The sequence below is a fragment of the Armigeres subalbatus genome, chromosome 2 (assembly GCF_024139115.2).
Source record: "Armigeres subalbatus isolate Guangzhou_Male chromosome 2, GZ_Asu_2, whole genome shotgun sequence".
Taxonomy (NCBI): Eukaryota; Metazoa; Arthropoda; class Insecta; order Diptera; family Culicidae; genus Armigeres; species Armigeres subalbatus.
The window spans coordinates 452,002,993-452,019,856 of NC_085140.1; the positions used below are offsets into that span (position 1 = coordinate 452,002,993).

The 16,864-nt window shown below is 38.7% G+C and overlaps 3 protein-coding genes across 3 annotated transcripts in view; 1 reads left to right on the forward strand and 2 right to left on the reverse strand.

The window, feature by feature from the left end:
- The window catches only part of LOC134213744 (ubiquitin carboxyl-terminal hydrolase 14), a 49,188-nt gene that overhangs the window by 29,085 nt on the left and 3,239 nt on the right, over positions 1-16,864 (reverse strand). The window lies entirely within an intron of this gene.
- LOC134216862 (uncharacterized) lies at positions 526-3,267 on the forward strand. The gene is made up of 5 exons (XM_062695646.1): positions 526-724; positions 796-1,101; positions 1,165-1,368; positions 1,828-2,240; positions 3,250-3,267. The coding sequence occupies exons 1-5, from the start codon at positions 526-528 to the stop codon at positions 3,265-3,267; spliced, it is 1,140 nt and encodes a 379-aa protein (XP_062551630.1).
- Positions 3,751-4,824, reverse strand: LOC134216876 (uncharacterized). The gene is made up of 3 exons (XM_062695659.1): positions 4,477-4,824; positions 4,241-4,420; positions 3,751-4,188 (listed from the first exon to the last, which is right to left on the reverse strand). Exons 1-3 carry the CDS (start codon positions 4,822-4,824, stop codon positions 3,751-3,753), a joined length of 966 nt encoding a protein of 321 aa, XP_062551643.1.

Consider the following 16,864-nt stretch of genomic DNA (forward strand, 5'->3'; position numbering starts at 1 on the left):
ACTATTCCCCTAAAGTGCACATTTGACCTTTCTTATATTTTTCCACTAGGTGGATCAATCTGAGTTTTTATTTATAATTCAAGACAAAGTTTTCAAAACGACTTATCTGCTTTTGCAAACAAAGATTCGAACGTCTAATCGACGATTTTTTTAACTTTATTAGTGTTTTATTAATCTACAGATTAAGTTCAACGCCGACATTTGACGAATCTGATAGCACTCTTACGCAAACAAACACTACCAATAGGTAGGTGAAGGTTTCGGCTACCTGACGATGGCGTTGGTTTGCGTCGAAGTGCTATCAGATTCGTGAAATCGACGTTTGAATTTTTGTTTACAAAAGCAGATAAGTCGTTTTGAAAATTTTGTCTTATGAACTAATCCATCATGACGTCACGCACTCGCAGCCAAACCAAATTGACTTCCACTGCGGGCAATGTTTACATATTTGTTCTGTGCAAAAAATCAGGTTTATATTTAAAAAGTTCCTCTGAAAATCGCGTTTTTTAAATATATTTCGCTAAAATGACGAGAAAATGTATTGTCCCTCGGTGTAATTCGACGCACAAAATAAAAGGCATTCGGTTCTATCGATTTCCTACTGTAAGGAATGGTAGAACGCAATTAGCAAAGCAAAGGTTGGATGAGTGGAAACAAATTTTCGGATTTAGAGAATGTTTCAATCCGAGGCACAAGTATGTATGCGGCCTACACTTTGTTTCCGGTAAGTCTAATAACTTAATAATAGATTACAACGGTTTACAATTGTTCTCAAAAATATGTATATTTATCTAGGCGAAGCTGCCAAGATTTCCGACGTAGCAAATATTGATTGGGTCCCTACTTTGAACATTGCTAAACTACGTTCGGAACTGCCTGTCCACCGTACAGATGACTACATTCCTGGGAAAGAAGATCTGGAAGCTGAGGCAGTCGATACAGACGATTCCCGTCTTGTTGTCAATCATGACAGCTATGAAGCATTCGTGTGCGGTTTACTGGGAGGTGCTAATCTTATTTCCACTGCTGCGACACAAGCAGCCCTTAAGGACGAAATATCAAATGAGACAGGACAGTGCAGTTTTTCAGATATTCCAAAGCGTAAGTACAACAGCTTCTATAAAAAAGCTCTAGTTGCTTTATGTGTATTTCGTTGATTCACAGCTTGTGACAATATCAGCAATGGAAGCATGCTCATCAATATCAACGAACGAATTAATCCGCAATCCAGGCACAACTATACCTACAGCAGCGTAGAACCTTACCGCAACAGTACTGCTGCTCAAGATTATTCTATGGAGACAACGACCTCAGCTTCAACCAAGAATTCCACTGGTATCGGGGGTGGAGCGTGCAGTATCCAACAAGGTATTTATTTTATTGAAAGCTTATAAAACTACAATGAATAACAAGTGTCCAAAATAACCATTAGTCGAAGCAGCTTGAAATACACTTTTAAGACCAAGTTCAGACTATGAGCTATATCACTTGATATAGGGATTTTTGATATGAGACGTCATGCATTATTTGCAATGAAATTTAGATTTGTATACTTCGAAAAAGTTCTTAATATGTTTTAGCTTATCATGTACCATAATGCAATAATGCGGCCTTTTGTTAGCATTCATTTAACTTTTACGATAGATTCATAATTTGCAATATGTGTCTAAAATTGACTAAAAATGTGTATTTTATGCTGCTTCACCCTCATTTGAATTGGTTTATAATTTAATGTTGTTCCGTTTCGCCAATCGAATCACAACATCATTTGAACTAATTCCATAAACTAGGCAAGTATTTATTCAAATCCTGTCAATATTCTTTCAGAGTCCTGGTTTTCTACATGCCCAGATAATACATTCAATGATGGAGACAAAAACGCTGAAAGTGCTATTACACCATGCCAAAATGAACTGATTGCGTTGAAATGCAATAATAAGGACAAAGATGACATACTTGTGGCATATCGAAAAGAATTAGCAAGACTTCAAAAGAGGGTAGACGTGTTAGAAAGTGATCTTTCAAAGAAACAGTATGGCTTGACCTGGATAAATGATGACCGACGCTGCAAACTCTACACCGGAATTAATAGTCTTCAGACATTAAAAATATTATACGAATACGTCGAGAATAGTTTGTTCCAGCCTCGTTGTGCGTTGACAAAGGATCAACTCTTCATTATGACCCTTCGCAAACTGCGACGCAACACACCATTTGTGGATTTAGCCGAAGAGTATTCTGTTTGTCCTACGACAATATCGAAGTATTTCCATAGAACGTTATTTGTTTTGTACGATACTTTAAGATACGCTTTAGACCCTGTTTCAAGGAACATAAGCATTCGACATCTTCCTCAAATTTTCCATGAGCATTATGGCTATCGCCGTATATACATTATTGATTGTTTTGAAATTACTACCGAAGAACCTACAGACACTAAAGCTGCCCTTTCTCACCACAGTTCATATAAAATGAGGGAAACTGTAAAGTTTTTAATTGCCATATCAGCTGAAGGAAGAGTGTCATTTATTTCGCACGCATATGGCGGTCGTTGTTCAGATCGTAACGTTGCTGAGACCTCAGGATTTCTCGAAATTCTTGAGCCCGGGGATGTTGTAATTGCCGATAAGGGTTTTAACATAAGCGATTTGATATCCTCCAAAGGTGCAACATTAAATATTCCAACATTCCTACGCAAAGATACTCAATTGAACCCGTTGCATATAGAAAGAGATAAACAAATAACAACCTTGCGAGTACACGTCGAACGATTGATTGGCGTTCTCAGATTAAAATATGATTACCTGAATGGAACGATCCTTGTAGATTCCTTGAGACGATTTGAAAACAATATCAATGTAGTGGATCTAGCAGTTTGGGTGCGTTGAATGTTAGTAAATATCAACAGGTCCATGGTGTAGTAAATAAGCATTAAACATATGAAAGGGATTCGCGCGTCACATGCTTCCACCAGGGCTTAATGATTATTCGAATCAATCTTCATATCCAGTGTTGTCTAATTTTTCGTTTTTAATTCAGAAATAAATAAAAATGTTGAGAAATTATAAACATTTATTTTAACTTTTATTTGCAAGGTGTCATTTTCTCCGTAAAATAATTACCGATTAACTCCGGAAGAATAATGTTGTGGAAATATAATTGACTGCGCTGCTTACAGTGATCCCAAAAAGATTCATTCCGTTCGACTTTAATAATACAATTTTCGGTTTTGCTCCAAACCATAAACAGGCCAAAGTCGACTCCTGATATAAAAATTTGCGCTTGAACTTGAAAATAGTATGCATGAGTTTCAACCAGTTCAAATGAATTGTTATTCATTCTGATGAATGAGTTCGGAAGAAGAGCCAATTTCTCCAGGCTCAACTGTTCATTCAAAGAACTACTAGCCTTTAATCTGAAGGGACATTTGATTTCAACTGAAAATTTTCCACAACACAAGCAACTACCTATGCAATCCAATGAAGCAGCTAGAAAAGCACTTTCTTGATCAATCAGTATGCCACAATCAGAGAGATGCAGATTGTCGTGCTGTTCAGATAAAATTTTGAAAAGTGCTTTCTTGGCAATTGGTTCGTTTCTCCTACCGTAGGCTAATGCAGGTGTGTCAACAGGTGTTGCATACGGGTGGCATATTCTCTTGAGTAGAGTCAACTTAGGTGGAGGATACTGATTCGATGTATTCACGACTTCTTTAAGACATGAAGCCGTCACTCTTCCGATTCGAACCCACTACCAAAAACTGCAGCTTGCTTGCTTCCGAGTTAATTTCTCAACTGCTACTACATCTGACTCTGTCAAAGTGAATTTTAGTCCTCGCCCCACTTCTCTGAGATCATCCAGTTTTTTTCCTCTAAAAGCATCGCTGAAGTTTCCTTGCAGCAAAACGTTTCGATTAATAATAAGTTCATCCGGAACGTAGTTATTTTGACAATTCTGGCATGTGAACTTGACACCATCACAAATCGTGTTTAAAAGCACAGACTGTTCTTCATTCTCGTTTAGCTTTCTCAACATAGCGTCGAAATCTCGTCTTGTTTTGCCAGAAATAGTGTCGTAGTAATATTTCGATGCTTTTCCGTAACCAATATTCCGAACTTTTTTATACAGATCTGTACGAACGTTCTTCGTCGGCTGGCGCCAATAGCATGGGAAATCTGTAACTGTAAGCTTTGATACATTTATTAGAGCATTGTAAAAAGTAAATGTATTCAGCATTTACCTTGTGATTAATCGACTGTGCATGCAGATTAGCCAATGCATATAACACAGCACTAACATGAGAACAAGTCTCAGTTATCCCCGCAACGCAGGTACAGTGCGCATAAATAATGTTTCCACGTACATCAATAATTATCCACGGTCTCAACATATTTTCCTTCAGTTTCATCGAGAGAATCACCTGAGGTTAAAAATATTTATAGAATCTTAAGATTAATTTCATGCTACTTTCCTTACCTTTCCTACGAGAACATGGTACCCTTCTCGCATGGTTCCTTGAAGAGAGGGCACAAACCCTGCCTCAAACTTCCGGTATCCTTCCACACTACGAGCATTCTTCATCGGACGGCCGGTATACGAGGAAATGAAGTTCAGCAAATAATCAATAACGTGACCGGTAGTAACAGTAGTCGGTATACTCTGAGTTCCTTGTGCGAAAAACGAAGGGCTGTACGGATCGTTGTATCCAATAATTCTGATTTTTTCCAGATATCTGCCTTGTACATTTGGTGTCGTTTTCGGTAATGCTTTAGCATAATTCGAAAGCTGACCTCCGATTGGGTTTAGCTGACTGAGCTTCAACATTTTCGAATGCTGTTAGTACTACTTAGTAGTAACACAAATAGTTTTAACGATTATCTAAACAGAAAGTAATACAATTCTAAATTGATCTATTTCACTATTTGTTGTACTGCAAACTGTGTACTATAGATGATCGATTTGTTTGTAAACATTGCCCTCAGATATTTTGACATCTCCCCGTTCGTGGTTAAGTCCATAGTGGGCAAACCCGCGTCCCCCACGGTCCCTGGTGTATCATGCAAAGCTCTCTCATACAGGCATGCAGGAGAATGAAAAGGAGCTTTCGGTTTGTGCCATGTTCGAAAAAATATAAATACAGGGTGACGCAGAATGTCAAATGGCAAAGCGACTCGGCGGTATTTATTTAATATTCTCAATGTTGAGGGCCGTTTTATTTGCAAAAATTGCCAATTTCAACACTGACAAAAATGTGATCATAGTATTTATGTGAGGCAAACATAAATTTTAGCTACACAATGGGGCAAATGGACGTAAGAATAGGTAAGAATTATAATCAAACGTCTCATAGAAATTTGCCACAAGGAATCGATATGAGTTTCAAAAGATAAATCATTTTATGAGACAGATCGAAACAGCTGTTTTTCTCGTGTTTAAACTTTGACAATTAGGGCCCATTCAGGGGTGGGAGGGTACCTATCAGACCGTTACGGCCCATACAAATTTCAGAACCCTTTCATACAAAAAACGTTACGAGGGGGTGGGTAGGGTTGAAAATGGTCAATTCTTGCGTTATGTAATTTGTGAATGAACTCTTAGTTCTTTTTTTTTGGTAATTTCGCGCTGAACATTCCGATGGGTCCCGCATCAATTCTGCCTGTTTTACTTTTCGTCTACCCCAGCAGTTCTCAACCTTTTTCTTGAGAGGTACCCCTTCGAACTTTTTCATTATTTGAGGTACCCCCTATTTTTTGCTGTAAATGAAAAAAAGCATAATTCGTAACATATATGAAAAATGGACCTGAAACCTTACGGGATTTATGGTTCTCCAAAAAGTTGGCAGAAATTTTCATCACTCCGTCAGTTTATAGATCAAGCTACAGGACTTTCATGACTATTGGAGCCTTCCGAGCCTCTTAAATGGCGGCTTTCAAAGCCCCTTGTAAGAAAAATTTCGAGCCATTTGAAGGGAGGTTACCGAGCCTCTTGAAAGGGGTGCTTCCGAATCACTTGAGCCGCTTTGGAGCTTCTTGAAAGGAGCCGTCCAAGTCTTTTGTAAGAAGGCTTCCGCTAAAGAAAGCTTACAGGCGTTTTGTAAGGAGGCCTTCGGGCCTATTGAGGCTTTCGGGCTTTTTGAAAGGAGCCTTTCGGGCCATTTGAAAGAAGGCTTCCGGGGCTCTTGAAAGGAGGCTTCCGGGCCTCTTGAAAGGAGGCTTCCGTTCCTCTTGAAAGGAAGCTTCCGGGCCTCTTGAAAGGAGGCTTCAGGGTTTCTTGAAAGGAGGCTACCGAGCCTCTTAAAAGGAGGCTACCGGGCCTCTTGAAAGGGGGCTTCCGGGCCTCTTCAAAAGGAGGCTTCCGGGCCTCTTGAAAGGAGGCTTCCGGGCCTCTTGAAAGGGGGCTTCCGGGCCTCTTGAAAGGAGGCTTCCGGGCCTCTTGAAAGGAGGCTTCCGGGCCTCTTGAAAGGAGGCTTCCGGGCCTCTTGAAAAGAGGCTTCCGGGCCTCTTGACAGGAGGCTTCCGGGCCTCTTGAAAGGAGGCTGCCTCTTGAAAGGAGGCTTCCGGGCCTCTTGAAAGGAGGCTTCCGGGCCTCTTGAAAGGAGGCTTCCGGGCCTCTTGAAAGGAGGCTTCCGGGCCTCTTGAAAGGAGGCTTCCGGGCCTCTTGAAAGGAGGCTTCCGGGCCTCTTGAAAGGAGGCTTCCGGGCCTCTTGAATGGAGGCTTCCGGGCAGCTTGAAAGGAGCCATCCAAGTCTTTTGTAAGATGGCTTCTAAAAGAAGGCTTACATTCAGGTTCAAAACATATTGAAATTAAATGCGTCTGTTCGCGCACATTGGCAAGCCACCTATTATTACAACAGTGCACAGATAGAAAAAGTTGTTGAAATTCACACGAAAGTAATGCACATAAAGGGAATGCTAAAAAGAGTGTAAATTTAAACGATTTTATCGCCTGAACACTACTAAAGATCCACACATATTTATTGGCAAAAATCCATAGATTTAACTTATGGTGTATATCAGCGCACACATAACCATTCTCCACGCGAACTACTAATAAAATATATAGCCAAATAAACTTTATGTGTGGTCTCGAATTAGCAATTATTTAATTTCGATTATATTAGGGTGGAGCTATTGCAAAAATTTATAACGGCGACACATATATCTTATATAGATAATTTTGGCAGTGAATGTATGCAATTTCTATTGCATTATGTCACTTTTTATATGACTTATGCTATAGAAACTGACATAACGCTTTAGAAATTGCATACATTTAGGGCGAACTTGTTGAACAAGAATTATGAACGCCTAGAATAGTGTAATTTTCCGCGTTTTTATTATTTATGCGCCCTGTAGTTTTCATTATATTTTACGAATGAGGTTTTTCATCTGTCAAAAACGATATTGGACCTGGTTCAAAATTAGTCCAGTTCCAAAAAACATAGACCAGAAAACTGGTATAAGGTACCCCGGGGCAAGTGAAAATACGGGGTAAGTGGGTACTATGGCTGCCGATTAATCGGTGAACGATTTTAATGGTAACAATGTTCTAGAAAAATGAAGCAGAATTATCAACGAATTCGCCCGACACAAAAAAAATTGGAATCAAAACCATTTGTGGCACCATACTAATAGTATTGTTTAATCATGACTTTAAACTACCGGCAAAATCTATTACTTTTATTTTAATTCAATGGATTTCCAACAAAATAGTCGTTTCTAAATTCATCACTGATGTGGAAAGTGAATATTTTGAGCAATTAAATAATTGTGTGACATCAAAAACGATTTGAAAGTTTTGATTAAAGCCAAAATCTGCAATTTTCACTTGCCCTTTAGTTTTACCATACATGGGGCAAGTGGGACATATTTGAAAAACATTTTCGATAGAGCCATTTTACCTGTTTTTAGATTGTTTTCTAGTGAAAAATAACTTCGACACTCATATATCAAATATACTCAAATGCAGTTGATATCGTTGGTTTCGTTGTTAAGAAGTAGTGTACAGTTGATTTACCAAATGTGTATTTTACTTTCTGAAAATTATCTTCCTCATGGAAAAGAGCAATGGTTAAACCTATGCGATTTTTTTTCGTTTACAGTGCAAACAATCTATTTATTCTACAATAGATCAACAGGTTTTTTCTTTTGTTTTGTTATTTTTAAACATCGCATAAGATTAACAGATTTTCAGATAAATAAAGTGCTTAAGACATAAATTGACCGTTTCGTTCTATTACAAATTTACAACACTGCCCATCGCCTGAATAAAACCGTTTCTTTTGAAGTTCTAATTTATGTAATAATTTTTGTGCTAAACAGAGAAACATTCATTCGAAAAGTGAACAAAGATTTGCTCATCTCTTCCAAACACATTTGGTAAGTAAGTAAGCTAATGGAAAGCCAGACAATAGTCAATTAAACAGTAAACCGGCTGTTGTTTTGTTTTTATATCTGCTTACATTGTAATCCCTTTCTTTTTGCAAAAACAAAAGTCTGACAAGCAATAAACCTCCATCAATGGTCTGAAATACTACGACTCAGAAATTTAATGAACATTATATCTACATTCTTCAAATTAGTTTCGTTCGACAGTATAAAGCAGAATAGGTCCCACTTGCCCCGTCCTGAAATACCCTGTTTTCTAAGTATGCGTTAATGATTTTGCTGAACTAGCGTTTTTTAGGTCCCACTTGCCCCGGGGTACCTTACAGCAAAATTTGAAACACTGGTGGGAGCTCAATTTTTTGCATTGGTCCAAAGTTTGGTCTGAATCGACGTTTTGTATCACTGGTGAAGATGCTCTTAGACTCAAGATTTTAGTTAGGAAGCATATTCTTAATATATTGTTCAACATTCTGTTTCGATCATTTCAACATTTTGTTTTAGTCGATTGCATTGATTTTTTTTAAATTTGTTCATTTGACGTCTTTGCTTTTGATCTGTTGTCCACAGTCCTTCATACACTGAGCGAGTTGTTGAGGGCAGGATTCAATAGGCTTTGGTTTACTGATCGTCATGCATATTATGTACAAGACAATGTTTTGAAATTAAAAATATTACACTTTATAAAAAAAAATGATTTTAATTGTAATACATCCGCCATTATGCATTTTTGTCCGAGGTACCCCATAGGGCCAGCAAAGGTACCCCTAGGGGTATATGTACCCCAGGTTGAGAACCGCTAGTCTACCCTATAGATAGTGAAATATATCAAGCATAATTTTTCATAAGGACGTATGTAACAAAAGTAAACAAAACGAGGTTTTTAATACAACATGACCATCACACGCGACTTTATATAATACGCATCGATTTTACTGATTTTAGATCCTAAAATTCTTTAATTAAATCTTTTTACGAATCGACGTATCAAGACAAAATTTTCAAAACGACTTATCTGCTTTTGTAAACAAAGATTTGACGAATCTGATTGCACTCCCACGCAAACCAACACCATCAATAGGTAGCTGAAGGTTTGCGCTACCTGTTGGTGGTGTTCATTTGCGTGGGGATGCTATCATATTCGTCAAATCTTTGAGCTTGAGCTTGAGCTTGATTGACTGCTCGTAGTTGCTACTCCATTATGACCAGATCAGCTGTTCTTGCACAAGGAACCAACAGATGTTTGCTTGGGACTAGCACACATCTTCAATGTGCAAGTACTGGTGATCTCATTTGATAGGTCATACTGGCGCCTGCCACGTCAGAATGCAAGTCAATGTAGGGAAGGGGGAGGAAATGATGATGCAATCACTCGCCCACTGCAAGCCGAATATACCTCTGCAGTTGCCACGAGTTCATGCGGAATTTGTTGGAATTTTTGGGTTAGGTTGGAGAGGCAGAGGTCCGTCTTGGTTAACGAGCTGCCAATGTGATAGATAGGAGAAGGTAACTGATGGAATTTCTAATTGGATGTAGGAAACGAGCTGCATAGTTCATTTCCAATTCTAGCAGATTACTGTTAGAATACTCAAGTTGAAGGTATAGGAATAGTAATGGAAACGGTATGGAAGTCCATTTTCAGTTCTAGCGATTGCTAGAACATGAGAAATACAGAGAAAGATACAAAGTAGGAGAATGGAACGGACCTGGGATTGAACCCACGACCTCCTGCGTATGAGGCAGAAGCAGTAGCCATATGACTACCAAGCCCTCTTCGTATCATATTCGTCAAATCTTTGTTTACAAAAGCAGATAAGTCGTTTTGAAAATTTTGTCTTGGTATGTAGAATTTTCATACATATGGGAACTAAGAGCGACCTATGTACCAAAAACCCAGATTAATCCACCTAGCGGCGATGGTGCCTTTCTCGTGCATCGTAAAATGTACTGAAAAAATCACATAGGAAAGGTCAAAAAAGCACTTTAGGGGGATAGATCGCATATTTTCTATCATTTTGCATGTTTTTGCATTAATTACTATGCATTTCCACCATTCTTGAAAAAAATTTTTTTTTTCGATTTTGAAATTTTTTTTCCAAGGGGGGACCCTTGGGAAAAAACAATGATTTTTCAATAATTCCGAAATGCAATGTCCGATCAGGCCAATTTTCAATAGCAAACAATGGGACCGCATTCCCCGTCGAATGCAACTTGTTGCGAGTAAATCGGGTAATGCTAAGTTCCAAAAAGTGTGTCTACAAAATTTGTACACATACACACATACACACACACACATACATACATACACACAAACAGACATCACCTCAATTCGTCGAGCTGAGTCGATAGGTATATAACACTATGGGTCTCCGAGCCTTCTATCAAAAGTTTGGTTTTGGAGTGAAATTATAGCCTTTACGTATACTTAGTATACGAGAAAGGCAAAAAGCAAAACAAAACAAAACTGCAGTTGCGTCAATCGTGCACTATGAAAAACCGACGAATGTACAGCGACGTATGTACAGCATACCAGTGTATGTATAATTTTATCGTTTTTCACAGGGAATTTCAATTAACTGAGCTATGACGTGAAGCACGCTTATTACGCGCCATGTATTGATGCATGCCAGCGGAAAAAATATCGAAAAAAGATTTAGTTTTTAAACAGTTTTAGAAAAAGTTTTGCCAACTTTCTGCAAAGGATTTCTCGAATCCTCATAATTGTTACATATGTCGTTATGAAAAATTATGCTTGATATAGATGAGCGAAGATAAATCCACTGTCTCCAAACGAACTGTCAAACGTGTCTCCAAACGAGCATGACGTCACGATTTCAATGGAAACGTTAAGGGCTGTGACGTCAAATGCGCGCGTGTAAGGGCGAAAAAAAAACGACTCAGCCATGCTTTTGCTCATCTATAGATTCTACTATAGATAGTGGAATATATAGATGAGTGAAGATAAATCCTCTGTCTCTAAACGAACTGTCAAACGTGTCTCCAAACGAGCATGACGTCACGATTTCGGTGCCTTTCTCGCGCTTAGAGCACCTCCACGGGAGTCCTCATCGCTATTCTTATTATAGCGCTCCCTTCCGAGTGCTATTTTAGGATAGCGCCTCATCTTCCCACCGGTGGTTTCTGTTTTAGGTATAGCGACTTTGTAAACATTAATATTGAGTTCTCACCGCGCGTTGCTAAAAGTAGTCTTTTTTTCTTCAATGGCTTTACATTTCAAGTGGATCTTGGCTAGCTGCTAAACTATGCATTCTATTAGCATTTTCTCAGTTATTAATTGAAAACTTTTCTGTGCCCGCCATTGCATGAGTATGTATTTTGTGTGACAACTATGCCTAAGGAACCCACTCGAAAACATCCTTTACCGAAAGGGGAATAGAACTCGGAAAGGTAATAAATGTAGCCTTTACGCTTACACCTCGATGATGTAGGTACAAGAAAGGCAAAACAGACGGTGTACTGATGTTATGATAGAAAATTTACACTAGTAGACGACAGATGGCGCTGCCAAAAGATTCTCGAATTTCCTGTGTTCGAATTTTTACTTTCGGACAATTTCATAGTACTATGAAACTGCACGAAGAGCATACTTACGCCTAAATTCGTGCAACTCGAGCATCTTCATAGTACGATGAAACTCTTGTCTCATCACTACTTTAATATTATCTATTTTTTGCAATTAGCAATTATTATGCAATCAATAGTGATCAGAGCGTTTTAGTCTCTGTCGGATGCAACTTGTTGCAAGAAAATCGGTTAAGAATTACTATGTGAAAAATTGGCATTGGCATTGGGGTCTCCGGAACTCTTATCAAAAGTTCGTTTTCGGAGTGAAATGATAGTTTTTCGGTACAACTTTGTTGTACGAGAAAGGCAAAAACTTTACTATCAAGTCATCAGATTACTGGTTTTGGGAGTGTGTACGACGCCGGAACAAAAATCTCACTCTCAAATGTAACGGACGCGCTAAAACAAAAGTTGTATCTGGGAAACATGAAATTCAGGATGCTGGGTCATTAGGCCGAAGGCCATTAGGTCGAATGGTCAGTAGGCCGAACGGTCATTAGGCCGAATGGCCATTAGGCCGAATGAGAACTTGGGAGTGATAAAAGAGTAGTGCACAATGAGGATGAGGTAGAAAGGAAAAAGGAAAAAGGAGGAAGAAGTATGAAGTGAAGAAGTGAAGTGAAGTAAGAGTGAAGAAGAAAAAAGGAAGATGGAAGGTGGAAGAAGCGAGAAGGAAGAAGAAAGGAGAAGGAAGAAGGATGAAGGAAGGAGGATGAAGGAAGAAGGAAGTAGGAAGAAGAAAGAAGAAAGAAGGAAGAAGGAAGAAAGAAGAAAGAAGAATGAAGAAGGAAAGAAGGAAGCATGAAGAAAGAAGAAGAAAGAAAGAAGAAGGAAAGAAGTAAGAAGGAAGAAGGAAGAAAGAAGAAGGAAGAAGGATGAAGAAAGAATGAAAAAGGAAGAAGTAAGAAGGAAAGAAGCAAATGAAAGAAGGAAGGAAAAGGGAAGAAGGAAGCAGGAAGCAGGAAGAAGGGAGAAGCTGTTACGGTTGGTTTTATTTGGTTCACATAGTTGTAAATATTCGATCAAGTCTGTTTCATTTGTGCTATATTGTGTCTGTTTTATTTGTTAGTTCTGTGTCTGGACTCAAAAGAGTCTGTTGTAGACAAAATGCAAAACGCAATAAAAACACATTTGCGGGATTTGACTGATGGACCAAGATCTTATAAGGAAACCTCGTCATATCTCGCAATGGGCAACACTTTGGACGTTTCTCTCGGGGCACAGAGAGATCGTCAGTTATTTAATAAGTTAAATGTGTTAATTGTTTATAATTGTATGTTTGTAAAAATTTTATTGTAACATGGCTCCCCGACGAAAAGTTGTAACTCAGGTGTTGAGGACAGGATTCTTCACTTACCTAGATGTAAGTAAAGTAATTTTAAGTTCTGTCACCAAGTTTGGTGTTATCTTCCTGTTTTCTGGCATCTATGTGTGATGCGTCAGGAATTATTTTTCGTTTACCGTCTTTCGTTTTCGTTACCGCTACCGTTAGCAATGCTCGAAGTTCCATCGTTGTATGGAGTATTTGTTTGAGATTGCGTAATTTAAGTTAGATTAGGAAGTAATCGTCCTCCTCAACACCTTTCCTCCAATCAAATTGACGAAATTTTTGTGGATGCTTCTAGACCATCCACAAAAATTTCGTTCCCGTTGGTTGAAGGTCGTGTTACGGTTTATTATATTTTTCTTGTAAGTGACACTCCTGAATGTTCTGTGTTTGGGCCTGAAGATAGGCAATTAAAATTATAAATAGAGGAATTCCCAGACACAGACTTTATATTGCTGGTGCCACATGGCACAAATTAATTGAGGGTGCCCAAATAGGATAAGAATCCTATACAAAGGCTCAGCTATGAATACAGCAAACTAATTGCTGTAGACAAAAAGCGCAATACGCAATAAAAATATATTTGCGGGATTTGGCTGATGGACCAAAATCTCATATGAAACCTCGGCATTTCCCGTAGTGGGCACCACCTAGCCGTCTCTCTCAGGGCACCAGGAGAGAACGTGCATTATTTTAATTTGTTAATTCTCGGGTACTTATTCAAAAGGACGTATGTGATTTTGTAAACAAAGATTCAAACGTCGATTTGCCCAACCTGATGGCACTCCCACGCAAACCATCATCATAGTCAGAAAGGGGGAGGCTTCGGCTACTTGTTGGTGGTGTTGGATTGCGTGGGTGTGCAATCAGATTGGACAAATCGACGTTTAAATCTTTGTTTGCAAAATCACATACGTCCTTTTGAATAAGTACCCGAGAATTGTTACATGTTGCTTGAGTATTAAACAACAGCAACGTGGGGCGAAAAGTTGTTACACTGGCGCCCAACGTGGGGCCCGAATGATAAGAATGACGATTTGAGATTACGACAAGTTTCGATTTGATTGTTTAGTGTGGGATTCATTTGATTTTTCGCGAGAATCATTTGTAATCCAATTTAATTGTAGGATCAACAGAGTTAGTTAAGTGTAGTAAAGAATCTGATTAGGGGCCGTACACATATTACGTAAGCATTTATGGGTGGAGGGGGGGTCCGTCATTTTCTAACGCACCAAAAAAAAAAAAAATCATTGGTAAGAAAAAAATCTTACAAGGGGGGAGGGGGGGTAAAAAAAACCAGAAAAAATGCTTACGTAATATGTGTACGACCCCTTACAGGACAATTTGCCAAGACTCGTTGGCGTTCAGACAACTTTTGGTAGGATTCGCTACCGTTATTGAGGTTTAGAATAGATTTAGTTTTTTGAGATTTGTGGCTTAGGTTAAGTTTCCAGTCTGTTAGTCCTCTAGTCAGATTTTTCGTCACTAGCTGACTTAAGAATTTTTCATGAATCGGCTCTCCGATTCATGAAAAATTCTGTGCTGTTGGATAAGGTTGTGTTACGGTTGGTTTTATTTGGTTCGCATAGTTGTAAATATTCGATCAAGTCTGTTTCATTTGTGCTATATTGTGTCTGTTTTATTTGTTGGTTCTGTGTCTGGACTCAAAAGAGAAGCCTAAAAATAGGCAATAAAATGTTTAGTTGTGATTTGTCCCAAGTTTGTTCCAGACACAGACATCGAATCGTTGATGCTAAATGGCATTAATTGATTCGAGGTGCCCAAATAGGATCTGAATCCTACACCAAAATAGAGCTATGTATTCAACGCCTTGGCTGTTGTAGACAAAATGCAAAACGCAATAAAAACACATTTGCGGGATTTGACTGATGGACCAAAATCTTATAAGGAAACCTCGTCATATCTCGCAATGGGCAACACTTTGGACGTTTCTCTCGGGGCACAGAGAGATCGTCAGTTATTTAATAAGTTAAATGTGTTAATTGTTTATAATTGTATGTTTGTAAAAAATTTATTGTAATATGGCTCCCCGACGAAAACGTCGTAACTCAGGTGTTGAGGACAAGATTCTTCACTCACCTAGTTGTAAGTTAAGTAATTTCTAGTTCTGTCACCAAGTTTGGTGTTATCTTCCTGTTTTCTGGCATCAATGTAAGTGATGCGTCAGGAAATATGTTTTGGTTACCGTCTTTTGTTATCGCTACCGTTACCGTTAAGTTATCTTTTCTGTAACCTAAAGCAATGCTCGAAGTTCCATCATTGCATGGATTGATCTGTTTGAGATTGCATAATTTAAGTTAGATTAGGAAGTAATCGTCCTCCTCAACACCTTTCCTCCAATCAAATTGACGAAATTTTTGTGGATGCTTTTAGACCATCCATAAAAATTTCGTTCTCGTTGGTTGAAGGTTGTGTTACGGTTCATTTTATCTTACATATTAGTGACAAATGTTTGAGTGGATTTGTGTATGTTCCATTCCTTAATGTTCTGTGTTTGGGCCTGAAGATAGGCAATTAATATTATAAATCGAGGAATTCCCAGACACAGACTTTATATTGCTGGTGCCACATGGCACAAAATTATTCTAGGGTGCCCAAATAGGATCTGAATCCTACACCAAAATAGAGCTATGTATTCAACGCCTTGGCTGTTGTAGACAAAATGCAAAACGCAATAAAAACACATTTGCGGGATTTGACTGATGGACCAAGATCTTATAAGGAAACCTCGTCATATCTCGCAATGGGCAACACTTTGGACGTTTCTCTCGGGGCACAGAGAGATCGTCAGTTATTTAATAAGTTAAATGTGTTAATTGTTTATAATTGTATGTTTGTAAAAATTTTATTGTAACAAAGCAAGAAGGAAGGTGCAAGATGAGAGAAGGAAGAAGGGGTAAGGTGCAGAAAGAACGTCTCATTTTTCACTTCTTGCTTCTTTTTGCTAATTCGGTCTAATGGCCATTCGGCCTAATGACCGTTCGGCCAAATGGCCTGACACCGAAATTCAGAGTACGACAGACCACAGCCATATGCCAGATCCGTTGACGGCTGAAGCATGCCAGTACAAATCGGCGTTGAAAAGGAAAGCTGGAGAAGGCACTGAACGACCAGAAAAGATAATTCGATTATGCACGGCCGATGCACTAATCGAGGTAAATGAATGTGGATGTAGGATAGGAAAGAGAGAGAAAGAGAATAATATATTATTTTCTCCTTTTAAAGGTTCAAACTGCTTTGTCCGCGCAGAGGCGAATTTGTCAACGGGAACGAGGATATAATTTACCTTTAGATCCGGAAGATCCATCAAAAATTGATAAGGAGTTCACTGATACCTTCGACGGTAGACCATTTCTGCTAAAATATGTAGCTAATAAATGTCGAATTCGACGATGGCCGAATTATGCTTTTTTCAACCTCTATCCATTTAGAGAAGCTTGGCGAATCAGAAGTTCTTATCATGGATGGGACCTTTTCGTCGGCACCAGCAAATTTCAAACAAATTTTTACAATTCATGGCGTGTTGAAAAATCTAAACGGTAACGTT